This window comes from Martes martes, assembly GCF_963455335.1.
Source record: "Martes martes genome assembly, chromosome: 17".
Taxonomy (NCBI): Eukaryota; Metazoa; Chordata; class Mammalia; order Carnivora; family Mustelidae; genus Martes; species Martes martes.
The window spans coordinates 3,474,307-3,500,196 of NC_137905.1; the positions used below are offsets into that span (position 1 = coordinate 3,474,307).

Consider the following 25,890-nt stretch of genomic DNA (forward strand, 5'->3'; position numbering starts at 1 on the left):
CCCAACTTCCTCCTCCCTCCGCACCCTTCGCACGCTCCTCTGTCAGCTCACACAAACCCGCACGGGCCCCCAGACTTCCACAAAAACCTAGCACGCCCTGCATTTTCTCCACAAAGTTCTCTCTCATCTGCAAGCCTCTATACCTTGTTGCTATTGTTTGGGGAAGGAGCGAACAGCAAGAAAAACACGTAAACTCACAGTGCGGCTCGTTTTCTTAATTCCCCCTTGGAAGAACCAGGTAAAAAGGAGGAAACAAGTTACAGTAACTTAAAACACGGAACATGAATCAGCTTTTAAAAAGGTACTTTATTTTAATAAAGAACAAAACAGATCAATACACATTTTAAGTAGATACAAAAATAAATATCCCTTTAGCCCATTCAAGATCTATGCTTTACTATTTGTTTGAGCTAGAGACCAAAACCCGCTGTTCTGACATAATTTCAGAAAACAGATCTGTTCTTAACAATACCATACCGGCTTTGCTGGCCAAAGAGGAAAAGCCACTTCTGCTAATTTCCCTCGATTTTCAGGTGGATTCAAACACAGCTCGAGGGACCCACGATGACAAAGTCTTGATACACGCGCGAAGCCCGCATCACCTTCACGGAGCAGCCACAGGGAACGTGAACCAGGTTTCCTCAGCTTGGATTTCCAATCAGAGACCCTGGTTATAAGGTTGCCAGATGGGCTAAGTGGGGACGACCCTGTCCCCTGAACCCCAGCTTCTCCCGCTTCACAGAAGTGCACCTTGACAGGTAAGGCTCCTTCCTGCCCTTTCACAGCGAGACTGAGCCAGGGCGGTGGTGACCCGGCTGGTCAGGAGAAAGGATGAGGCAAAGCTCCTTCTCCCCACTCCGGCCTGGTGGCCGCATGAGCGCGGAGCTGGCTTCCCAGGGCCGTGGCAGGCACTTGCTTATTAGCTCACTTGGCGCACCAACCTCTGCCCGTCCTGGCACATCACCCAGGACACGGAGGGGGGAGAGGCACCCCAACTGAGCAAAATACAACATTCCCCCCCAGAAAAAAATGTTCAAGTGCTTTTTAATCACAAAAGTCATTTTAGAGCCATGGTAGAGATGTGTTGTGTGCACAGTGGACCGTCTGTGGGGAGGCTGACCTGTCCGCGCCCCTTGAGCGTCTGGGGGTAGCAAATGCATCTTTTCCACGAGCAAACAGCCCAAGTGCTTCCGGGGCCGAAACTGGGCCTTCTCCCCGGGGAGTCCCAGCACAGGGCTCTGCTGAAGAACAGAATCGGGCACGGCCCGGGGCTACCCTGGACCACGAGGTGTCCTAGGGAGGGGGAAGGCACTGTCCCTGCCGCTGCCCACCCTAGGACTGGGACCGGGGCGCTGGTGACAGGTAGTGGTGACATATTCCCAGTCCACCCGAGCCACGCTGACACGCTCCACCACCCGGCTGGACTCTGGTTCACGGACTCGAAGGCACAATCAAAATGCTTGTACAATGTATGGTTACTTTTGCAGTCTGTGGTTTACAGCTCACTTTGTAAGAAAGAAGAAAATTCAAAGCAGTTTACAACAGGACAAGTAAAAGTGTGCGTATTTTGAAGACCGGTCAAAACCATTTAGAAAGACAAAAAGAGCCAAGGGCTCTGGGTATGATTTAATTATAGAAATGAAAACCTTAGCTCTAAGCTGCCTGATAGGAAGGCCCACAGGGAAGATTCTGGAACACACCAGGTCCTCCGGCGGGCACATGCCCGCCGGGGGCAAATCCTAGGCCGCATGCCCGTCCCCCTAACATGCCTGGCATTTTGCTGTCCCCTGCTGAAGCGAGGCTGTTACCTAAGTATTTCTACATCTTATAAACAGGCTTGAAAAGTAAAACACGAGTCTATCGCTGTAACACAAGGGAAAGACAAAAAGCAGCCTTGTCCCCCAAATCTTTTTCTGGAAGCAGTTACGTGCTGGTAAAACTGAAGGCCCAGGCACGGGCCCAACCCCAGACGCTGAAGGCATCCACCGCGCACGGTAACCGGGGGGTGCCGGAAGCCCGTGTCTGAATCCCAGGTCACAGGGACAGCGCCCGGGTTGTCTGGGGCATCCACGTTTGAGTCGCGTCGCGCTCCTCCTGTGGGGGTGTCAGCGTCCAGTCCTCGGGGACGCCCCTCCTGAACCAGGAGCCCAGTGAAGCATCCCGCCCCAGTCACGGGCATCCACACCCTTAAATAGTGACAGTAACTGTAGGAACGAAGCACGAGATGGGGCCGGACGGCGCGCCCCCGAGACAGGCTTACACCGTGATCTGTTGGTTTTCTCTGAAAAAGGGTCTCTGGTGCGAGGTGCACACGTCTGGAAACATCCGGAAGACCTGGTCCGGCTGGGGCTCCTCGGGAGCCTGCACCAGGGAGCCGCCGCCGCCACAGCTCTTGCCGGCCTCCTCTACCAGCTGCCGCACATACAGCTGCTCGATCTGGAGGGACAGACACGGGTCAGACGCGGGGCTGGGAGTGTGGTGGGAGGGTCTCGTACCCCAGCCAGATTCTGTGACTACTCAGTCCAAAGTGCCCACTGAGAACCTCCCCATGAGCCCCCAGGGAGGCAGGGGCAAAGGAAGAGCAAGCGGTATTCCTGGTCTGCAGTCCCAGCTGCAGCTGCTCCAGATTCCACCATTAGAGTTTCATTCCTTTGATTAGATTAAATAAGGGTTTGAAAGGCCCTACTCTTTCTCTCAGACCTTGAGGCAACTGAACTTGCTAGAAGGTAGAATCTTGCTAAGAAGGGGGCTCTGACTTCAGGCAGGGGGAGAAAACACAGATTCTGAGGGTCCTGGAACGTGAGACGATGACCGAGAGGTAGCAAGAATCCACGAGCCCCACGTGGAGGTCTCCCCACGGGCCCGCCCCTGCCCACAGGCGGGGTCCCCCAGTCCCTGCCGCCTGTTCCAAAGAGGAGTATAAACGGAGTCCCAAAGAGGGGGGCCGGAGAGCTCACCTGCACCAGGATGAGTTTGGAGCGCAGGGGGGTCAGATCGGGAAACTCTTCTCCGAAGCAGAGCACCACCCTGCTGTCCGGGAGGCGGCCCTGGTTGTTATAGAAGTGCTGCAGCTCTGCGGGGACACGGGGTGGGGGCAGGGTCACCACAGCCACTGGCGCACCGCCCCTCCCCCGTGTGGGCACCCGGGGCGTTCACACCGGAGCTCACGCCCCACACCCCACCCCTCTGCAGGCTGCGTCTCCAGCGAAACCTGCCCCCCCCATCCCACAGAGATCCCGGGCCGGGGGCAGGAGACCCCACTTCCCAGAGAGATCCCGGGCCGGGGGCAGGAGACACGGGCCTGGAGGCTATTTCAGGTGGGGGCGCAGACAGCAGTGGGGACAGAGCAGGGAGCCAGCCTGACGGTCCAGGAGGAGCACACAGGGTGGGACAGGAACCCGAGGACTCCGTGCACACAAGGTCATCCTGTCTCACAATGTGCACCTTGATCCCTGAGTCTGACCCTACGGCCTGCGGTGGGATTTCTGGAGACCCTGGTCCTCCCGCCCCGCGCTCCAGAAAGCCACTGTAGCTGTGCCCTCGCTCGACACGCGTGCCAGTCCGGGCCCAGAGAAGTTCCCCAGGACCGCTCGGCCTGAAGGCGGAACCAGCCAGGCACCCCCCCAGCACCCCACGTCCCCCGCTCCCCCAGGCCCAGAGCGCTCCAGGAAGGCTCGGGGCAGCCTGCAGACAGCGGGACCCACCTCGGAAGAACTGGCTGGTGTCGAAGACCTTGACCACCTCGTCGCGCTCCAGCTTGTTGGGCCGGTCCTTGCAGAGCACGGCGTTGCCGCTGCAGAACACGCGGCCCTGGCACAGCCGCTTGACCAGCACGCCCTGGCAGCTACTGTGCAGCAGGACCCCGCGCTCCAGGTGCCCGAAGAGCTTCCGCGTCACCTGCCGCTGCCGCTCGCTGGGGATGGCGTCCGCCGGCGGGAAGCGCACGAGCTCCAGGCCCTCGGGCCCGTACAGCTTGGCGCCCGGCAGGCCCGGCTGGCCCAGGGACAGGCGGCAGCCCTCAGGGCAGGTGGTGGTGGTCTGGCCCACCAGCTTGCCGCCGTAGTAGAAGCTGATGACCATCTGCGAGAAGGCTGTGGGCGAAGAGCACAGGTCAGGGGCCGCGGGAAGGGGCGGCGGCCGTCCTTTCCCCCCAGCACGGCCGGGGGCGCGGGGTGTTTAACTTCTCGGGGGCCTCTGGGCCTTCGGGGAAGTTCCTGCACGCTTCTAGAAACCAGGCTTACTAAGGAAACTAATGACTCAATAAAACCACTAAGCGCGTTCCACTCTTCCGGCAAAGGTCACAATAACCCGGACGACGCAGAAGTTCGGAAAATCGCTCTATCTCCGGAGTCCCGCTGGGATGCTCTCCTGCGAGGTCCTGCACCACAAACCCCCGACACCCCGCCTACACCTTTGTACGTGCCCCGTAACCGTGGCCTGCTGCCCCACTCCTGACCGACGCCAGTGCTCAGTTCGAGTTCAGGCCGGGGCGAACAACGGTGCCGCCCTTTCCTTGACAGATGCCGTCCCCTTGGGGTTCCGTGGATGTCACATCGTGACTCTCCAAACCCTTCAGCTACAGCTATGCTCAGAGGAGTCCACGTCCCAAGTCAGTCCGAGTTTCCAGCGGCGGCCGTGGCACCCCAGCACCAAGTAAACGGAGAGAGGAGTCTGCTTGCAATTTTCTCTCAGGCCCTGGTCCCCTCAAGAAGCCCCAGGTGGGCACTGATGGGTCCTCACCACCCGCTCCGGACAGACCAGGTCTCTGGGCCTCAGGCAGGGGCAGCCACGGGACCAGAATTTCGAAGTGTGTCTAGTCCTTGGACCACCCCCCGCCCCGGGTTCTGCTTAAGAATCATTTGCTCAGGGGCGCCTGGGTGGCTCAGTGGGTTAAAGCCTCTGCCTTCAGCTCAGGTCATGATCCCAGGGTCCTGGGATCGAGCCCCGCATCGGGCTCCCTGCTTGGCGGGGAGCCTGCTTCCCCCCCCCGCCCCCGCCTGCCTCTCTGCCTACTTGTGATCTCTATCAAATTAAAAAAAAAAAAAAAATCATTTGCTCAGAGACACCGGCGCAGCTCAGTCCGATGAGCATCTGCCTCCGGCTCAGCTCACAATCCTACAGCCCTGGGATCGACTCCCGCGGCACCCGGCTCCCTGCTCAGCAGGGCGTCTGCTTCTCCCTCTGCCTGCCTCTCCCCCTCCTTGTGCTCTGACAAATAAATCTCTTTAAAAAAGGAATTATTTGTTCAATTAAGACCCCCCACTAGCGTTCTCAGGCTCCGTTCTCTCCCATGGCGGAGCTAAACAGCATTCCGGAATCACGCCAGGCTGGGAGCGTAGGTTTCCCGGTCCAATCCACTTCCGTGACACGTGGGAACACGGAGGCCCACGTGGGGTCTCCCCGCCGGGAAGCGGCAGCCCCGGCATCCGACCTCAGGTCCTGACCGGCCCGGGGTCCCGTCCTCCCACCCAGCGGGTCTGTAACACCGCATCGCGCCCCGACACGCTCCACAATCCTGCACCTCGTCCCAGAGGAAGAAACACCGGCGCAGACCCTGTCCCCACGCCGCACCTTCACCCTGTCGCTGCCACGGCTGTCCTCACACCGGCCCGCGGCCGGGAGAACTGGCTGCTTCCCAGGGGGCAGCACACAGGCCCGCATTCCCACATGCCCGCGTGAGGCTGTCCCCACGCCCCAGGGCAGCATAGCTTGGGCAAGGTTTGGGGGGGCAGGGCCTGAGCCAGAACCATGGCGCCCGACGGGAGCCACGGGGGAAAAGCCACTACCAGGACGGGCTCCGGCTGGCCCGTCCCCGAGTCTCAAGGGCCCCCTGCCGACCGGGGGACAGCCTCAGCACAGTGACACCATGGTGACGATGCCAGGAGCACAGACGCCCTGATGGGGGAGCCCAGTTCTGTGACCAGTAGCAGGCGGCTTCACCACTCTGTGCCTCAGTTTCCCCACCAGCAAAGCAGATTAACAGTGGCACCCACCTCCCTCCGCGGCCGAGGACGGCGTCAGCTCACGTGTGCGCTCCGTGCCCATAAGCACCGCAGGAACAGCTACGACAAGATAAACCCAGGAAACGACAACGCTGGCTGCACAGACTCGCCAGCAGCTCTAAGTCCTAATTCCGGGTCTATGCGGTACCCACCAGGGGCCACTGCTAGTGCACCGGCCCTGTCAGCACACAACCCGCACAGCAGCCCAGGTAAGGAAACAGGTGTAGACGTTACAGCGTCTGCTGGGACAGCGGGATGGCTGCGCGGGGCGGACGGGCTCCCCTCGCTCCCCAGCAGGCCGGCCCCGCGTCTGCGGTCTGCAGCATGGCGCTCCGCTGTCCGAGCTCAGACCCCACCCTGACCCCCGAACGTCATGGGCCCACTCGAGGCGCACACGGGCAGCCACGGGGGCGTCTGGAGCCACGGGCCCACAGGGACATTGTTAACGCTGATCTGTGATCACTCTGACCTGGGAAGGTTTCCCATAAAAATCTGGACTCCTGATCTCCCCAGAAAATGGGGCAATCAAGGCTGGTGGCATCTGAAGGCCACGGCATCCAGCACTCCCCACCACCCTTCCCCTGCCCGGTCCCTCATCACCTCATCCCCGCAGGGCCGAGAACGGGGGACCCCCAGCATCAACTTATTTACGCAGGTTGGGGGTGACTGGAACCGAGGTCCCGAAGTCCACAACCTCGAGAAGAGGGGGTTCTGGTTTTCCTTGCATGACGCAGGGCTACGGACTGCCTCTCCCACTGGGTGCTGGGACCGCTCTGGGGCAACCGAGCACACTTCCTCCTCACCCAGATGCCGCCGCCCTGCCCCCAGGAAGCACTGGTCAGCAGACGGCCGGGGCCGCGGCCCAGAGCAGACTAGGTCAGAGGCCTGGCCCTGTGAGCCAGGGCCACTGCCGGGCCCGCTGGAGGCAGCCGGGTGCCTGGCTTTGACCCGGGCCACTGCTTCCCAGCTGGGTGACCGTGATCAGCGATTTAACCTCCGAGCCTGGGTTCCCTCCTTTGGGAGGCTGGAGCTGTGACAGCCCCCAGCTCGCACGGCTACTCTGCAGTGACACCAGTGCTGTGAACAGGGACACTGCTGCTCTGTCTTCCTGCCTGGGCATGAAGCTGCCTCTGCCACCCGGGACAGCCGTCGCGTGAGGGCCTTGGTTCGGGCACCTCTCGGAGTCCCATCTCCTCTGCACCAAGACACCTCCGGTCCCCCAGACCCAAGGTCCTGCGGTCCATCCTGATGAGTCAGGCTGTTCGCTTCCCAGAGAAGTGACAGCTGCTGGGGTAGACACCATCAGTGAGTCCTAATGCAAATCCCAGGGACCACTGGCAGGACATCTGAGTCCCCAGCACAAGCAGACAAAAATGTACCAGAGCCCACCCGTGACCATGAGGAGCTGGAGCATGCACAGGACAGCCCGAGGCCCTACCTCAGCCCTGCGGCCCACGGGCTATGACCCAGCGCTTCTGAGCCTGTGCAGGGGGAACCATCACAGCACCTCTCGCCAGGTGACGGGAAGTATGAGATGCAGACAGGGGAGTCCCAGCACTGATCCCGGCACCTAGCCAGTCGCCACCATCGTCGCCATCCCCATCATCCCACCATCCCCAACATCTCCATCATCCCCACCACCATCATCATCATCACCACCATCATCTCCATCATCCTCATCACCACCATCACCTCCATCATCCCCACCATCATCCCCATCATCCTCATCACCACCATCATCTCCACCATCCCCACCATCATCATCTCCATCATCATCACCAAGTATCCTTATCATTATGAACTTGAGTACAGAAGTAAAAAAAAAAAAAGTGCACTCGTGAGACACTGGTGATGCCTAGTGACTGATGACATCCCTACCAGACACTCTGAAGGACACTCCACTTAATCGTCACCACACTCCAGTGAGGTTTGGAGTGGCTCAATCCCTCTGCCTGGGGTCACACAAGACAGGCAGAACTGGGCCCGAGCTGTTCCCACGCTCGTTCTCCTACAGAGTTGCGCAGAAAGAGCCCCTGGGATCGATTTGGCGGCCCAATCGGAGAACAGCCTCAGGGAGGCCGGCCCCTGGCTCGCCCCAGCAGTGAGGAGGAGGAATTGGGGTCCTGACTTCTTACAGCAGATCGGCTCGTCCATGGACCCGAGCAGGCCCTCGGAGCTCTGCCTTCTAAGAGTGCCCAGGCTACACCCCGCCAGCCCGGCACGGAGCAGCCCCTTACCTGAATGGTGCGTGTCGTACGCAGTGTAGCCCGTCACCAGTGGCAAGCCTGCCGGAGAGAGTGAAAAGCAGATCCAGACCCAGTCATGTGTGTGGAACCGGCCCAAATGCTCCCTCTGCAAAAATCTCTCTAAAAGGCACCGTGGCGTGCTCCTGAGTTCCTGCCAGAGGCTTCTACTGAATGTGTGATTCCCCCCGCCCCAGCATGGTAACCCACGTTTCATACACCAGACCCCAACTCAACCAGCAAAGAGGGGGAAGAAACGTGTTCTGGGCTGTGGGATTTTTGATGCAGGGTCAGTGCGATGCTCTGGGGCCCCATCTCCTCCCCACCCGAAGGCCTGCTCCTGAAAGAGCACGAGCCTGCGTGCCCACCCCAGGCCTTGTCTCCGGGGGGAGCCCAGGGCCTGAGCCAGCTTTCCCCAAGGTGCCACCACAATGCAGGAGAGGGGGCTCCCCAGGGTCCCAGAGGCCAAACTGCCACCACCCAGCCTGGAGGCCTCTGAAGCCAGCAGGGCCGCAGTCACTTCCCAGTGTCCCGCAGGGAAACTGCGGGGGAGAGACTGAGGGAACACACGGCAATCCATGCGCGCCAAGGGCAGACGGCCGGGGCGGGGGGGGGGGGGGGGGGGCATCAGGAGCTAATAAATGCATGAATGTCTCCTTCAGCCCATGACCCCCGGAACACGTGTCCCAGGGATAGTCCTGGTGTCTCCATTAGATGCGAGGACGGAGACTTTAAGTTACAAACTCCCCACCGACCCGTTGGATTCAAAGCCAGGGCTCCCAGAGAGCAACCGCAGGGTCCTGGCCCCGCCCCCTACCTCTCCCGCCTCGGCTCTGAGGGGGTCTCTGATGTTCTGGGGCAGTGGCTGGCAGGCCTGCATGACAAGCTCCTGCGGCCGAAAGCCCCATCTCCCCTCTGGTCTGGGAGGGGTTCGCCACCCCGTCCCAGGATCACCGGCCACAAGCGGACGCCTCCCGGGGGAAGGGCCAGGGCAGGGTCCGGGGCAGCGTCCACATGCCTTCCTAAGAGGCAGTGGGGAGGGGTGCAAAGTTACCTTCAGTAAAACAGAGCTCACGGCAGTACCAGGACCCCCCACCCCCGACGCCGTCATCCCCCACCCACGACGCCGCCATCCCCCATGAGCGGGGCGGTCCCCGGAAGGCCCGCCGGTCCTCACCTGCGCTGGGCTGCTGCATCCACCACTCCGGGAGGAGCTGGCTCCGGCATGCATCGGGCGGGGAGGGGCTCCGCTTGACGACTCCCATGTAGTCGTCCACGGACGGCTGCGGGAACAGGGCAAGTCAGGAGCCCCGTGCTCACTGGACTTCCAGAGCAGGACTCGGGGGTGGGGACACATGAACGGTTTAGACTTAACCCAAAAGCCACACCGTGTGGGGACGCCTGGATCCCAAGACACAAGGAAAACTTTACTGTGCATCTTGACCACCGGGACGAGGCCGGGTGGCTGGCCACTGCAGGACCCCCGATAAGTTTATGGCTTTTTTTGTGAAACTGCCTGTCGCAAAACGAACGGCCAGGTCACCTGGCTGCCCCGATGCACTGGAGAGGCAGAAGGGTCTGGGACACCAGCAAACAGTGACACTGGACAGACTCTCACGGGACTGAGTGCATCCTGCCTCCCTCTCCACACCTGGACCGCCGGCTCTGACCCCTGAACGGAGGCCGACAGCTCTCATCAGCAAACCTTGGAAATCTGGGTTTCTCGGGGCCCCGGTGTGCCAACCTGACCGCCTCCCTCTCTGAGCCGGCAGGAAAGTCTCGCAGGGGAAACGGGGTGTCGCTGGAGGCACGAGGCCGGGAATGCAGCCGGTCCGCTGCCAGAGACCACCCGAAACCCAGCCCCCTGCCGCCCGCAGCCAAGCCAGGCCGCCGAGCGGAGGCTGCGTGTGGTCAACCGCATGTTCTCCGGCAGCCGAGCGGCTCCTGAAAATCCCGCTGCGGCGACGCAGGCGTCAGGAAGACTCTCTGTCGCGCCCACACCGCCTCTCACAAGGACGGTGCGGGACGATGTCAGCCATGCTGGGTCCCCCTGCTAACAGCCCGAGGAGCAGAGGTGCGAGGCAGACGGAAGGGACTAGGAAAGGCTGTCTGCAGAGCTGCAGCCGGCATCCGAGACCGCACGGGTTTTGCCGGCGGAGACCTTGCCAGTCCTCTGCTCACAGCCCCTGAGCGGAGTCTACGTGCGGTGCTAACAGGCCCGACGACCCGCCGCCAGCGGCAGACTCTAAGGCAGCAGCCTGCGGGGCGACAGCACCCCCGTCCCTGTCGTAAGGACGACCCCAAGCCCGGCAGCGAGTTTCCATCTTGTTCACTGCGGCCCGCCCAAGAAGCCAAGGGATTCCGCGATGCACCTTCTAAGACCGCCAGTCAGAACGTTTAAAATAGGGCAAGTTCACAGCGGGCGCGAACATCACTGGCCCAGAGCAGGGAGCTCCGCGGCACCGGGATGGACTTGGGGAACGAGGGGGAGGGGCTGCCCGCTCACCTCCTTGATGAGCTCGTCGATCTCGGGTCGCCCGCACTCCATCTCGGTGATCTCACTCACGCAGCCAGGAGTCGCCATGCCTAATTTGCCTGTGGAAAATTGGGCAGACGCGTGACACACGGCCCAGAGCATCACAGCCATCATCGAGGGCAGAATCAGGGCTGGCTTTTCAATCTGGGGTTTTTTTTAACGCCGAGTTCAACGAAATACAGGTCAGTCGGTGTCTTCCCTGGTTTGGCAGAAGCCCAGAAACAACTGCCCGTGCTGCCTCAGCCGTCTGATCGGCCAGGTCAAAGGGAGAAGTCGGTGGTTGTCTGTAACACTCGGAGGGCCAAGACGGCTGTGTGGCTCATCCCTGTTGGCCGAGAAGGAGCGTGAGCGCCCATCAGACACGCTTCACACCAGGCGCTCACCACCCATCTGGGGCACATCCATAAGCCGGGCTGTTTGAAGACACTCGAAGAGTTCCTGGCACGATGTGTGTGCAGATTGGAGTCATTTTTTAAAGTTAATTGACAGGAAATGTCTCTGTGGCCTTTCCACACCCTGCGCATCTGCGCACACACCAGGCGTGCGCACACGACATACCAGAGGGCTGGCCTCACCAGGCACGGCCACCAGGCACGGCCTCCAGGCCCGGGGGGCCCCACGGCGAGCCCCCACCCCAGGTGCACTCCCTCCCCACGCTCACCCCCACCCCTGGGCCGGAGATCTGCCGGCCGTTTCCTATAACCAACAGGCTCCTAACTGACCATCGCTCCATCCCAGCTGAATCCGGACTCTACTTGGAGAGACTCAAGGACTGGCTAGACGCTGTGGACGGGGGAAGTAGAGGGAAGTAGGGGGAAGTACGGGCTGGGGGGGCCCCCCGTGAAGCCTGCAAGCCGCTGAAGTGCGGAGCGGAGCGGGTCCGTTTAGACACTATGCAAATGCAGCGTCCCCCACCCCCGAGAACCGACTCCTTCTGTAACCCCCACCGGGGCAGGTGATGCTGGCTGCACCCCACGCTACAAACAAGCTGGGCTCACCTGCCGGGTCAAGCTTGGCTGAGCCGGGGCGGGGGGCAAAGAAGACACGCTTGTCCGTTCCCTCAAACCACAGCTCATTTGGGGCTGATGAGAAATTATCCAGAACTTGGACGTTAAGAGGGAAAGACGCATGCCTAGCCTTTCAGAGGCCTCCTGGAGCATTACCGGCAAGGCCTCCCTGTCAAGGTCAAGGTCAAGGCCTCCCTGTCAAGGTCATCAGACTCTCCAGGGGAAGGCTGGTCTGACATACTGCTGATGACCAACACAGCCATGTTCGGTGCTAACTTACACACTGTGAAGCTACAAACCCCCGAAACTGGGGTTGCCCACTGGGGACGGGACGTCCAGTGGCTGGGCTCGCAGACCAAGTACCACCCGAGCCTCACGGTCTCCGTCCCACTGTCCCTCTCCTATGCTGGCTCCCCTGGGGAGGAGTTTAATGACTCTCTGGCCCAGGCTCACTATAGATATGGGACAGTCACAATTTTAACTTAAATTCTCTGTCGACACTGTCAAGCCTCCCCCGGTGGGAAGAGCTCAGACTCGGAACGTGTGCACAGCCAGGGAGAGCGTCTGAGCGCTCGCTTTCCTTCAGGCACCCGGGACCAATCACTTCGGAATCACCGCTTCCCAGAGGCTCCCAGTAACCCTCAGGCTCTAGCCGGGTGCCGAAGCATCTGGGATCTCCAACAACGAAGCCACCGGCGCCATCATCCCCTAGAGCATTCAGGAACATGACCCTCCGCCCGCCTGCATCCACCTGACTGTCCCCTGGCCTCCTCTAGGCCTTGTTAGAAAACAGAAGGAACTGCTCCCCCACACTGCCCAGGCCGCTCGCCCCTGCCCGGCCCCGTGACCGCACCCCAGGGAGGCCCCACTGTCAGCTCCTGGGCTGACGGCGGTGTGCAGCAGCCGGCCTGAGCTCCCCACCCTTTCCTCCCATGGGCGCCACCTCCCCCCAAGTGGAAACTGCCACTTGGCCAGCGGACTGTGGCCGAGGTCAGAGGGAAGCGCTCTCAGGATCTGCTGGCGCAGGCGAGAGGACAGTGGGCTGAGCCGCAAGCGCGCGCCCAGACGTCCCCCCACCCAGCACCCAGGCTCTCTGGCGAGGGGGCTGCGGGCCAGGCAGCCTCTGCTGGGCCCCGCGCCCGTCCTGGATAGTTACATTTTTGCTCCTCCTCGGGCACGATGCGGTACACTTTGTAGGGCTCAGAAATGTCCAGCTGGGACCGGTCTGTCACTTCCTCAAAATCTGGGCTCTTGTTCAAAGCGCAGCGGAGCCTCGTCTTCCAAGTGGCCGGCTCGGCTTTGTCCCCTTCCTTGAACTTGCCTTTGAAAACCGCCCAGGCCTGAAGGAGCAGAAAGCAGCACATGAAAGAGGCGGCCAGCTCGGCCTCAGCCCGACCACCGACACCCACAGCCACAGTCAGGGCCCGCGCAGAGCTCGCTGTCCTGACTGCCACCTCTGGCCATCAGCTCGCACTCGGGGCATCTGGGGACCTTCAGGACCCGTGGACCTCTCTCTGGAAAAGAACAGGCCAGGAAGGGCCCCGCCCCCACCAGGACCACCCAAGGGAACCAGAATGTGGGCCCCTGCCCGTGGCTCCTCCCCACACACATCTTGGATCTGCCTCTTGGCGAATCCTTCCCGGGACCGAGGGCCAGGAGGGGCCTGAGGTCAGCGAGCGCAAAGAGGAAGTCGCACATGGTTTCACTAGAATGTTCAAAACAAAGAACAATTTGTTGCTTTTTCAAATCAACCCCTAGCCAAAATTTAGCATGAAAAGGGAACATTTGCAAGAAGTCTGAATGTGGTCAAACGCCGCCCCTGCTACTTTTAATAGAAATTTTGCTTTGCATTTTGGCATTCTAACCCTCCCGGCCCCAGCCACGGCCCCAGGGCCCTGCTTAAAAGGCAACAAACTTTTCTGCCTCGGCTGGTTCCCCACAGCTGTTCCTGACCTCTCCAAACCTGACGGTCCTCTCAACCGGGACCAGAGCTCCAAGCTGGAAACCTGCAGAAGCCACAACACAGAAGGGGGCGGAACTGAAAAAAGATCCAGGTGACCACGTGGACCGGCAGTTTCAAGATTCTGAAACTGGAATCCAGACACCAACGAGGGGGTCAGGGCTGTCGGCTCAAAACTTTCGGTCTCGGGCAAAATCAGAGCCACCTGCCAGCCTCCGCGAATGTGAGGTCTGGAGGGAACCCTCAGCCCGACTCAGGAAGACGCCAGTCTTCTCAGGGTGACCCAATCAGGGCTAAAACACCACAGTCCCGACGGCCAGCCCCATGGAGTTCCCCACAGCAAGGGTCCTAAAGGTCAATGCCCACAGCTGTGCCCTGGGGGCTGGTGAGAGGCAGATCCTTGAGGCCCAACCCCAGGGAGTCCCCTTCAGTAAGGGGGTGCTTGGTCTGGGAACCCGCATCTTCAGCCAGCATCCCAGTGACCACCGTCCGGTGACCCGAGGTGACCAAGGGGCCATACAGGCAGAACTCCGTGACACCCCTCCCCCCACCCGGCACAAGACCTCACAGCTCCTCTGTTGAGGCCCTGAGCTCAGACAGTGCCGCAGCCAGAGGCGAACAGGAGAGTGTTCCTCATGGGGCGCACGAGCGTCACCCCCTTCTCCGACACAGACACAAAGTCCCCTCTCACGGGAACGGTCTCCCGTCCCTCCTCATCATTCAGTGTTTTATTCACGGCATCGCAGACCGGGCTGGGATTTGCTTTTCTCAAGGAAAGCGAACCCCGCGCACCTTCAACAGTAATTTCCACTTTTCACGCAGTTAAATCCAAGTTTCCCCACTTGAGCACTACTGCTGTGTGCAGCTGGAGGGTACTTCGGGGTGGACGCCGTCCTGCGTGTGACCGAATGTCTAAGAGCATCCTGGCCTGACCCACAGAGCCCCGGCCGTGACAATGGGCACTGTCCCCAGACCCGGCCAAGGGTACCCCAGGGCAGCGACGAGGCAACACACCCCCCGCCCCGCCCCCCCCCTGCCCCCACCTCAAAGCCCTGGTGAATCCGCGTTACCCGTAGACCTCAAGGAGCATGGGCTTCGGGGAACGTTAAGATCTGCCAGTTTTCAGCCAGACCTGCAGAGCCTGTGTCCTATAACACATGCCAGGCTCACACTCACCCGGGAAGCCCGCCGGGACATCTTGGCGCAAAGTGGAGCGCTCAGTCGGGGGGCGCCCCGGCGGGCTCAGAGGTACCTCGCTCCCGGCCCTGCCCCGAGCCTCTCCGGCTCTCCGGCTGGCTCTGAAACATCGGCTTAGCTGGGAGCTCTCAGGACCCTTCCACAGCCTCGAGTGGAGCCATTCGGAGGCCCGGGGCAGTCTGTGCCCCACACGGTGGCCGCCCGCGCACCCCGGGGGACCGGGGACCCCAAACTCTCCCCGATTCGATGTTACAGTCTCGTCTTGTGTTTTAAAAATCAAATGCTTTTCTCTTCCCCTCGATGGCCTACTGCACTTGAACTATCTGTGCTACGAAGTCCATTCTAGGTCGTTTACCCTGTCACAGGGATGCTCAGAGAAACAAACCTCAGCTTCACCAAACGCTCTTCTAAAAACAAGCACGAGTGGACAGGAGCGCCTCGGGACACTCAAAGTCAGAACAGAATGAGCTCGGCCTTTTCCGATCCCGTCTCTGGCCTACCCCATGGGGCCGGCCACACGATCACACCCGCACACTGTGAAGAATTCTCTGGATAAATGGCTTCACGCTCCACGGAGAGGTTTTCTTTTGAGTGTCCCCGACAGGAGGTTCTCTACTTACCCAGAAACCCCGTGAGCCTCTCACCCCACACAGGTGCGTCTGGGCGCTGCGGGGAGACGCGCTCGGAGGCGGGGCCCGGCTGGCGGGGTCCCTCCCTGTTTCTGACCAGCGGGCCGTCCTCCCGGGGGCCACCAGCCCTGGGGGGCCCCCACGTCCCCCTCCCACCCCGCTCCTGCTGAGATTGTGGGTCCTCTCAGATTGCCACACTGAGCGACTGCGTAACGAACGGAAGCATTGGGAACCTTGCACATTCTTCTCAGCGCTGTTGAAACGGCCATGAGGCGCATTGCATAAGACATATAAATCTGGAACTTTATTTCATTACCCCCAGAGCCTAGGCTGAAACAGAGAGCAAAGTGCAGGGAGAGGCCTTGCATGGCCACCAGGAGACACAGCCAAGGACATGCGGCCCACTGGTCTGGTGTCCCCTCCCCGCCAAGAGGTCTCAGTGATAGTCGCCTAGAACCCGGGCCCTCAGCACCCCAGGCATCCACCTAAATCTGCTCGTCCTCGCCACTGTCAGCAATGCTCGCAGGCCTCCGTGGGGAGGGGGAGACGCTGCAGGCTTGAGGGGTGCTACCGGACATGCTCCCATGCCCAGGCGGCCCCGCAAGCAGGAACCATCTGGACTGAGAGGTCAACAGCGTCAAGGGTGAGGCGCTCTGGGCTGCAGCCATCCACGACCCAGAATTCCCGGCAGAGCCGGCGGACCCTGGGCACCGGGGACATTTAGCTGGGTCTTTCCCCGGAGAGTCGGCACGAAGCCTAAGGCAAAGCCCTCTACGAGCAAGGAGCCCACGGCGGCAAGGGTGGTGAGATGAAGGATTTCTTCCGGTGGGAAGAAATGCGGACACCGGGGCTACACGGAGTCCTGGAAGGCGGGTGAGGGCAAACCATCCACGTGGGCCGACTTTCTGGACGAGAGCCAGTAATTGACAGCAGTTTCCCAAAGAGATCTGGGAGCCCGGACCAGAGATGGAACAGAAGTGTGGAAACGCGGAGCCCCACCGCCGCCGCCACAGAACCCGAGGGCCGGCCTGCCCCTGAAGCTGGCTGTGACCTGCGTGTGCCCCGCTCTGGGGCCAAGGCACGGTCTTCTGTCATTTCTGTTCTGCTGCCAGAACAGCATCCCAGGCTGCCCTGGGGTCCCGCAGGCCTGTGCTCCTTCCCTCCCCTCAGTCGGGGGTCTGACTCCCACCCTTCCACAATTCTGCCTGCCCGCCCTCCCCTCCCTGGACCCCAGATGCCCACAGAACGGGGGGCGGGGGGGCTCTGAGTCAGCCACCTGTGCTGCGTCCCACTGCCGACCCCCCTGACCTCAGGATCCAAATCTCCCAGGGCGGGGAGCCTGCATCCCCCAAGCCTCAGAGAAGCCTACAGGGGTCGATGACCCACAGGGGACCCTGAGAGCCCAGCTGGGCTGCCCTGGCTCCGTGGTCCAAGAGCTGGGAGACCTTGGACAAGTCACTTCTCCTCTTGGGGCCTCCACGGGAGAGGAGGAGAAGCGCCTACTGGATGGGAGTGTGTGGAAGGAAAAACCGACCAGTGGGGCGGGCCGGGCACAAGCAAGCCTCTCCACGCTTGGGTACTTCTTGTGCGCAGGGGAAGGAAGACTATTTTTAGAACCTGCTGCAGGTTCGGGGCACCCCACATGACCCGGCCCCGGAAGCAACGACAGATGGTGTCTCTCTCATCTGAGCTGACCCTCCACTGTCAGGCAGAAGTAAGAACATGGAAAGAACCAAGACTTACACCCTTCCTAGAATTCGTAATGGAAGTGAGACGGGAGCCCAGGGGATAAAGGTTTCGGTCTCGGGGCCCTGAAGACTGCTCGCTCCCTGACTGTTACTTCTCGCGCGGAAGAAATGGGGAAAGTGCCGTCCATCTCCCCATCGGGAACAAGCCAACAATATCCCCCTGACCTCCAAGAGACAAGGTCACACAGAGATGTGAACAGTCTGAAACCTCGTCTGTGGGAGACCCATTCAGCACTCGATCGACGTTTGTTCTAAAAAACTAGAATTATTTTCAAGTGACGAGGTCACTCAACACCTGCACAGGCCTGGAGGGAAGACGGACCACCTGGGCCGAGGGGAGGGAGTTCAAGTCCGTACCTTAAAAATGGACGCGTCCACTTCCTGGTTATAATCCTGCTTGCCCGCGTGCTTCCAGGGGATCCGGAACATGCTCTTCTCGTCATTCTCCCAGATCAGCCCTGGGTACATGCTGCTGTCGATCTGCTCGATCAGCCACTGCCGGAGCCGCCGGCCACCGTTCCGGTCACACATCCTGGGACAGAAAAGCGCACGTTCAGTGACGTTACAGACACCGCCGCACGAATCCCAGCACCCCGTGGACCCGAGAGCGGGGAAATCCGCAGCTGCCCCGCCCCAGATGTCGGTCCTTCCCGAGGTTTCGGCTGGTGCTCCTTCTAGCCTTCACCCCCTGCTCCGTTTCGGGCAAACACAGCCACAGGGAAGGGCACCTTCCATTTTGAGCACGAGATGGGGAATCATCACCTTCACATGTCCAGGTCCTTTAATGAGCAGCTCATCAGTCGGAGAGCCAATCCCGACTTGATGTCCAACGGGACCAGCGTTTGTTAACAAATACGACATCTGTGTGCTCCAGGAAAGAAGGGAGGCCCAGAGCCATCCCTCCTGGACCGCTGCATCTCAGACGGGTTACTGACAACAGCGAGAGTCTGGGAATGAGACCGAGCTGGGGTCCCATTTGAGTCCCACCATCTCCCGGCTGGGGGCCCCTGAGTCATGCTTTCAGCCTGGCGTGCCCCGGGAGAACCACCAGCACTCGGTGTCCTTGTGGGGAGGATGCACTTTGACCACGCCTAGACCTTAGAAAGTTCTCTCTAAACAACAATGTCATCCTGACTTTCCCCCTCAGGAAGGAATGAAAGCAAGGAAACCGACCACAGCCATGGGACAGAGCGAGGTCGGCCGGGCTGGACTCTTCCAGAAGGCACCAGAATCTGGGGACATCGCCAGGGTGCCCAAAGACACCCTCTGGAAGAGCGTTCCTGCCAGAACACGGAGCGTTCCCAACAGCAGGCAGAAAAAGAACCACCAAGCCATATCGACACACAGCCCGCGTTTACAAGAACAGGGCTGGAAATCCCCTCGACAGTTGGCCAGACGCCCACCAAAAAAAAAAAAAAAGGCATTTCTATTCTTCTGATTAAAATGTGACCTCTTCGGGCAAACAGGTTTGAAACCATCAGTAGTGACAAGACATAATGTCCCCAAGAATATAGTCACATCCAGAGCCCGGCTGGTTCAGGAAGCAAGAAGGGCGCGACTTGGAAACCAGCCACTCCCCACGTGGCTGTGGGATCGGAAAGGGGGTCCAGGTCCCGGGGGGAAGGTGAGTCCCAAGTGCTGACTGTGACTTTTCTATGCCCACCAGTGGGTGTAAAAGGGGTGACGTGGATGGAATTAGGAATTGGACTTGAATTTGGAAACTGAAGACCCAGCAAAGGCTTTTCTCCCACAGGACCTCGGGAAAACCACCTGAGGCGCTCTGAGGCTCTCCTCAGCGGCCGAGTGAATGAACTAGACGTCACACGCGTCCCACAATTCCAAAACAGTCCCCTGTGCTTCTAAATAAGAAGGTACAGATTTAGGAGGGACAACTAGGGAGAGAAAAGAAACCCCAAAACCAAGCACCCCCCAGAAACCAACCTAGCACAGTCCTGGTTCCTACAGATCCTTCTGAGTTGGGGGGAGACCGCCTCGCTTGAGGAGCACGCCGCGTGCGCCGGAGGAAGGCAAGGGGACCCAAAACACGACAAGAGGGCTGGTGGCTGCACATCTGACAATTCTGTGAAACGTGCCCACTCATCAGGACTCGGCTCACCCCCTTAGTACAAGGGTTACAAACCAGACTCCACGCTCCGGGAACCTCCCGAAAAGGAAAAGCAAGATTTTTTTTTGGATGGGCGGCTTTTCTAGAAAGTGGGTCAACACCTTCTTATCAAGATTTCTGATGGATTTGGGGCGCCTGGGGGGCTCAGAGGGTTGGCGGCCTTCGGCTCAGGTCCTGGTCTCAGGGTCCTGGGATCGAGCCCCACATCGGGCTCCCTGCTCAGCGGGGAGCCTGCTTGTCCCTCTCCATCTGTGATCTCTCTCGCTCCTGCTCTCTCTCAAATAAATAAATAAAATCTTAAAAGAAAAAAATAAAGATTTCTGATGGATTCATAGCCCCCAACATTAAGGATAATGGTCTTGGCGATTTATAAAGACAGGAAAGGAGGAAAGAAGGTTTAGAGAGGGGTCAGTGAGAGCAAGAGTGAACACAGAATGTGAAAACTGGACAATACTTCAGACACCATCTAACGCAGCCTCCTTGCTGACCACAAGAAACGCGGAAGCCCAGGAGGGCACCAGGACTCCCAGGCACCCCAGCAGGCTCTCACTGTGCTCACTCTGCAGAGAAAAGCTAAGACAATGTTACCAGATCTGAGCACATGGACAGCCCCACCCCCACCCCCGGACCTCAGAGATCACCGCCTCAGACTCTAAGTGGCAACACAGGCCTAAGATTCTAGTCCCCGACGGCCCACAATGGTTTATGGAATGCTAACGCATTAATCCCAACAAATGTCAAGCCAGAAAAAAATTCAGAAGCCCAGTCACATGTTTATAACTTCCTCTTCCTTGATTTTTAGATAATCATTCTCTTTCTGGGCCAAGTCCTAGCTGGAGCTAATCTGCATCTCAATAAATGGGACCCAGGGCTCCGGCTTCCCAGACGGGAGGCGATAAGAGGCCGCGATGGCCCCACCCAGGCCGGATTCCAGGATTCCAGGATGTGCCCAGGAGGTGGTGCGGGACTCACCTTCCACACCTCTCTCTCCGCCTGGCCTGGCGCCTCCCCTACCCCCAGGCTACCAGCTTCCACAACGTTTGCCACCCAGGCCCCAGCCTTTCTGAGATGACGGAGCCACTCCCAGTTCTTTTCTTGGGAAGAACCTGCCATAATCCCAAAGGCCAGGCTCAGAACCTTCAAGTCTGGTCCAGCTCCTAACTTAGGTTTAAAAGACAAAAAAGTGTGTTATACCGCCCCCCCATAGGCCGAAGGGACAGTTTAAATTCCGGAACATTCACTGTCTGGTTCCCACTCACACGCACCCCACAGCCCCGGGGAAGCAGCAAATCTCACCCCGTGAGGTCCCCTTGCGCTGGGGTGCACTGTGCACCCCGACGCTGTCAGCGTGAGCCCCACACAGCCAGGGCCTTCTTGCCAGGGGCCACGGTGCTGGGACGGCAGCCAAGGGCCTCTAAGCCCCTCAGAAATCGCCGCCGTCAGGCCTAAGAGCCCGCGCCCCGCCAGCCCGCGCGCCCCCCGGACGGGCACCGCGCAGCCCCTCGGCCGTGACGCTCCGAGCCGACCGCGGGCAGCGGGGCTTGGGCACGACCGGAGAGCAGGTCTGGCCCCGGAGGCACCGCCGGGCCACTCCGAGGTCCTCCGTGCGAGCCCGACTCCTCGGTCCATCCCAGCCCCTGGGGACCCGCCGCCCCGCGCTCAGCGCCTGGACTTTGGGTCTGGGCTCCGGAGGACGCGCGGAGGAGGAGGGACGGAGCCGGCCCGGCCGGGGCCCACCCGCCGCCGGGCCGCCTACCTGCCGCCGCGCGGGTCCGAGCTCGCCGCCCGCCTTCGGCGCCGCCGCCCGCGTTCCCACGCCGGCCGCCGCGCTCGGGGGATGCGGCCGCGGGCTCCGCGGCGGCGCGGGTCTAGGGCCGGGGCGGGGCCGGGGGCGGGGCCGGGGCGGGGCCGGCGTGCGGAGCGGCGGCCGCGCGGGCCAATGGGCGCGGGAGGGCCGCCGGGGCCGGCCAATGGGCGCGGGCGCGCCGCCAGCACCACCCAATGGGCGAGGCCCGCCCGGCCCGCCTTCTTCGAAGCGCTCGGCTTTCCGAGAAATCACTTTGCGCAGAGGCGGCCGCTGACGGCCCGGGGGCCCTTCCGGGGTCCGCGCTGGGGGTCCCGGGGGCGGCGCGGGACGGGGGTGCCCGCAGGAATTCCCGCGGGGGCGCCCTCGCGGCCGAGTGAAGGGCAGGGCTGGTGGCGGGCGTCGGATGGCGGAAGTCGAGGCGCGGCCGGGCCACCGGGGCGGCGCGGGGGTCGGACGGCGGAGGCGCGGGTCGGGTCCGGGAGGTCAGGCCGCGCTGGGCCTGCCGCCGGCTTCAGATCCCGGAGTCAGGGCTCGGGGGTGGATGCGGGGGTCAGACCGCACAGGTCCGGGCCACGGCGGGGACCCTCGGAAGTCACGGCTGGGGTGGCGGCGGCCAGGGGTCCGTGCCGCAGACGGCCCGTGGCCCCAGCATGGTGACCCCCATCTCAGCCAGTGTGGCCCCGATTCCTGGAGCTGCGCGGGAGGCCTCCCCCACCCGAGGGAGCCCCTGGGGGCATGTCCAGACGGGGCAAACTTGACACCTGACCTGTGGTTACTCGCAGACCAGGTCCTCGGTGACCGGGACCGGCAGCTGAGCGGGGCTGTGAAAGGAAGAAAACGTGCCCAGCTAGAAAAAGGTATCCGAAGCCATCGCCCTCTGAAGACCAGAAATAAAATCAGGATGGTCCAGCAGATCAGCGCTAGAATGTCCAATTAGGGAAGTTTTTATCATAAATTCTTTCCCCCAGGAAATGTCAGTTGTGTTGAGACGGCGTCCTCTGCCTGCCTGTGTCCCCTTTCCAGCCCCTCTGGGATGTTAGCTGGCATTTACTATACATGGGAGTGGAGTGGGGGGCAATGCTGGTGACGGAAATGACAAAGGAAACCCTGGAGACAGAAGGAAAAAGTCTTCCCCACATTCAGGTCTGGGGCAGCCTTACAGGGAGAACAGCAGTCCCGGTGGACTCTTAACTGCCTCCCAAGGCAGTGGTACACACCCAGCAATGTTTACTGAGCCGCCCATTCATTAGGCTTTTCAAGAACCTATGAAAATGTTTGAGCCTGAAAAAGAAATTTTATTGGCCCCCAAATACAAAAAGCTCACTGCAAATTTAAAATCAATGAATGTTCAAAGAAAAGTCCCCAACACCTAACATGCCAACTTCAAATTGTAATTTCTTTGCTGATAAACATTTGGTCGTATTTGAAAACCACATGGGAGTTAGAAATCACTTAGTAAGAATTTCCTAATACCATGATTGCCAGGAAGTCATAGCAATCATAAATTAAAGGAGTTCCCTGTCGCCAAATAATTTCGAATGAAAACTCCTTTTTCAAAGCTCAAATTCTTTAAGAGTGTTTGGGTATGTGGAAGTATTTTGATGTGTTCCTTATGATGTGGGACGAGCTTCCAGAACTCGGAGATTCTTTAAAGAGCCTGCATGTGTGGGGACGCCTGGGTGGCTCAGTTGGTTGAGCGGCTGCCTTCGGCTCAGGTCATGATCCCAGTGTCCTAGGATCAAGTCCCGCATCGGGCTCCTTGCTCGGCGGGGAGCCTGCTTCTCCCTCTGCCTCTGCCTGTCACTCTGTCTGCCTGTGCTCGCTCGCTCGCTCTCTCTAACAAATAAATAAATTTTTAAAAAGTTAAAAAAAAAAAAGAGCCTGCATGTGTGTTCATACTCCGGTTTCCATCCCGGTCAGCGGTGCCCCCAGCACAGAGACGTGTGCCCAGATTTCCACTCCACACTCCAGTGAGGTCCAGACGGGAGCACACAAATACAGAGAGTGTCACCGGCAGTAGGTGTCACTAGCTACATTGCAAGAGCTGTTCACCGTACACCGGCTTACACTGAAACTGCTCCCCAAGCCTCGGATTTTCAACATGGTCACTCCTCACTGCCTGGGAACAACTTCTAGCCTGAGCGGTTAGTTCTGTTCCTACTTAACGAGCGTTGATGGAGCGGCTGCCAGGGGCTGGGTACGGTGCCAAGGACAGGAGACCCAAGAACCAAAGTGTCTCTGACCATTCCTTACCCCCCGTGACCTGTCAGCACCTCATAATCCGGGTACATTTCACTCTGGTCTCTGCAGCAGTCTACGCCTCATCCCCGTACCCTGTCCCCACATGTCCTCATCGCTGCTCCCCGAGCTCCAGCCTCTCCGGGGACTAGGGTTCCCCCGTGGCCTCATCCTGGCATTGGAAAACCACACCCTCCCGACATGATGGATGGCAACCAGCCTCTGCCATCAGAACAGCACATTCTGCAGTGGGGCCCAGTTCAGAGCCAAGGTCCTGGCTCACTGCATGTGTGCCCTTGAGCAAAGGAGTTAACCTTGCTAACTTTTGGTGTCCCCGTCTGTACAGTGGCATCGATGAGACTATTAGGTTAAATTATTTGAAATTGCCAAGAGTCAACTATTTTCCGCCCTATAGACAAGGGCCGTTTTGTGTAGCCTGGCCTAGTCCTTCCTACCTCTTGCAAGGGCTGCCTGAGAGCACAGGGGCCCCCAGGGAGGTTGGGGGCTCTCTAAGGGAATTGGCGAGGAGATTTCTCTGGGAGGAGCTTTTTGTGCTCCAGTCCCCACCTTTCCTTTGCGCCTTCCAAGCCAGGCTTAGTGAGCGTGTTCAAGAGAGCTCGGAGGGGCGCATGCTGGGAGGAAAGGTGTCGACTCCCTCCTGAGGAAGCCAGAGTCAGCTGCAGGGGTGCAGGGTGGGGGTTCCACCTCCCGCCCAGGAACCTGACAGGTGCTGGCACCCGGTGCGTCTGATGAGCGGGTCACAGCCTGCGGCCCCTGCCTTTTACCGTTCTTCATCCACCAAAAACGAAACCTCGACAACTCTCTATGCATTTCCCAGGACTCCCATAACATCAGATACTTTCAGTTCTGCAGGCTGGAAATCCGACCCGAGGCTCATGAGGCTAAGATCAAAGTGTCCACGGAGCTGTGTTCCGTCATCTTTCCAGCTTCTTAGGGCCGTGGTCCCGGCCTCAGGGCCCTTTCCTGTGTCTTAAAAGCCCCGATGGCCCGTTTCCACATCACATCACTTTGCCATTCTCTTCTGCGTCCCTGGCCATAGGCGCCCCCCAAAATTTGTATGTCGAAATCTTAACCCCGTGGGGGCGGCATTACGAGGTGAAGCCCTCCGGAGGTGGTCTGGCGGTGAGGGCGCCTCATCAGACACGGAATCCGCCAGCCCCTTCAGTGTGGACTTCCCAGCCTCCGGAGCGGCAAGAGGCAAACGCATGCTCTTTACAAGCCCCCCAAACATTTAAGCACCCCGTGATTACACGGGGTATGCACGCATCTCCCACCCGCACGATCCAGAACACTCTCCCTGCCTACAGCCAGCTGCTTAGCAAGTTCAAGCCCATCTGCGGCCGTGATCTCCCTTCGCCGGTAAGTGACATGTTCCCAGGAGTCACAGATCAGGACACAGGTGTCTCTGGGGTCATTATTCTGCCTGCCACGCCATCCCTAAGTTCCAACTCGAGCCTATTTTTTTTTTCCTTACTCCAACCTCTGACCCTCGTTTTCAGCACACAGATGACTCCAGCCACATTGAAACCTTGATAAGGTAATTTGGGACCTGAAGTACACATTTATGAATGATTTCACTGAATTCTTCTTAAGATAAGGCATAAAATCTTATTCTGGCTTGGCACCCCTGCTTAGCACAGCCCCGAATCAGGGGTGCCTTAAACAGACCCGTGAGTTCACCATGAGAGGCGATCTCGGGGGGCAGCAGGGGAGGAGGCTGGGAGGACGTCTGTTCACCTCTGCGCCCAGGAAGTTATGCTCTGGTTTATGCTCCTCTTACTTAGGTTCTCCAAAAACACACCCCTGGTTTCAGTAATTCACTAGAAGGACTCACGGACTTACCGGAGAGCCGGACTCACGGCCGTGATGGAGTAGTAGGAGAGGACCCAAAGCACGAGCAGCAAAGAGACGGGCTCGCCGGCAACGTCCGGGGGAGCAGGCGCTGGCGTCCAGGGCCCCCTCCCGGGGCTCACACAGGACACACTCAATCGCCCAGCAACACGTTGTGACACCAGGTGAAGTGCTGCCCACCAAGGAAGCCACCGGGGACGGAGCACCAGGGTTTTCCCAAGAGCGGTCACGTGCGCTCCCTCCTCCGCCTGGCCCAGACCCAGACCCGTCCGGGAGGAAAGCAGGTGTTCCGCGTCAACCACGCTGTTTGCATAATGTCGGCCCCAGGAACCACTCTTATCAGTGCTCGGGGGTGGGGACAGACCCCCATCCAAGTTCTCAGACGCCAGCTCAGGGCTGGCCTGGCCGGGAGGCCTTTCTGGGGACCCCGGTCTCAGCCCTGCTGCGCTGACTCCCTTGTGTGCCGGCTCCTAGGTCTGAGGGGTTTACTGACGCACAGAAGCTGCCACGCGTGTTCCAAGGGAGC

The 25,890-nt window shown here is 59.9% G+C and overlaps 1 protein-coding gene across 1 annotated transcript; it reads right to left on the bottom strand.

Moving 5' to 3' along the window:
* Window positions 1-286: 286 nt before the first annotated feature.
* On the bottom strand, window positions 287-21,299 carry IRF8 (interferon regulatory factor 8). Its single transcript, XM_080829546.1, has 9 exons — window positions 21,204-21,299; window positions 17,680-17,854; window positions 12,945-13,128; window positions 10,752-10,840; window positions 9,423-9,528; window positions 8,240-8,287; window positions 3,705-4,091; window positions 2,958-3,073; window positions 287-2,436 (listed from the first exon to the last, which is right to left on the bottom strand). Exons 2-9 carry the CDS (start codon window positions 17,851-17,853, stop codon window positions 2,257-2,259), a joined length of 1,284 nt encoding a protein of 427 aa, XP_080685672.1. The 5' UTR covers window position 17,854; window positions 21,204-21,299; the 3' UTR covers window positions 287-2,256.
* Between the last annotated feature and the right edge of the window lie 4,591 nt (window positions 21,300-25,890).

Excerpts from the sequence above, each read along its gene's own strand:
- IRF8 (XM_080829546.1), bottom strand. The coding sequence starts at position 17,853 with ATGTGTGACCGGAACGGTGGCCGGCGGCTCCGGCAGTGGCTGATCGAG. Across the intron at positions 13,129-17,679 it reads TGGACGCGTCCATTTTTAAG|GCCTGGGCGGTTTTCAAAGG; the intron begins GTACGGACTTGA and ends CTGCTCCTTCAG. Across the intron at positions 8,288-9,422 it reads GATGCAGCAGCCCAGCGCAG|GCTTGCCACTGGTGACGGGC; the intron begins GTGAGGACCGGC and ends TCTCTCCGGCAG.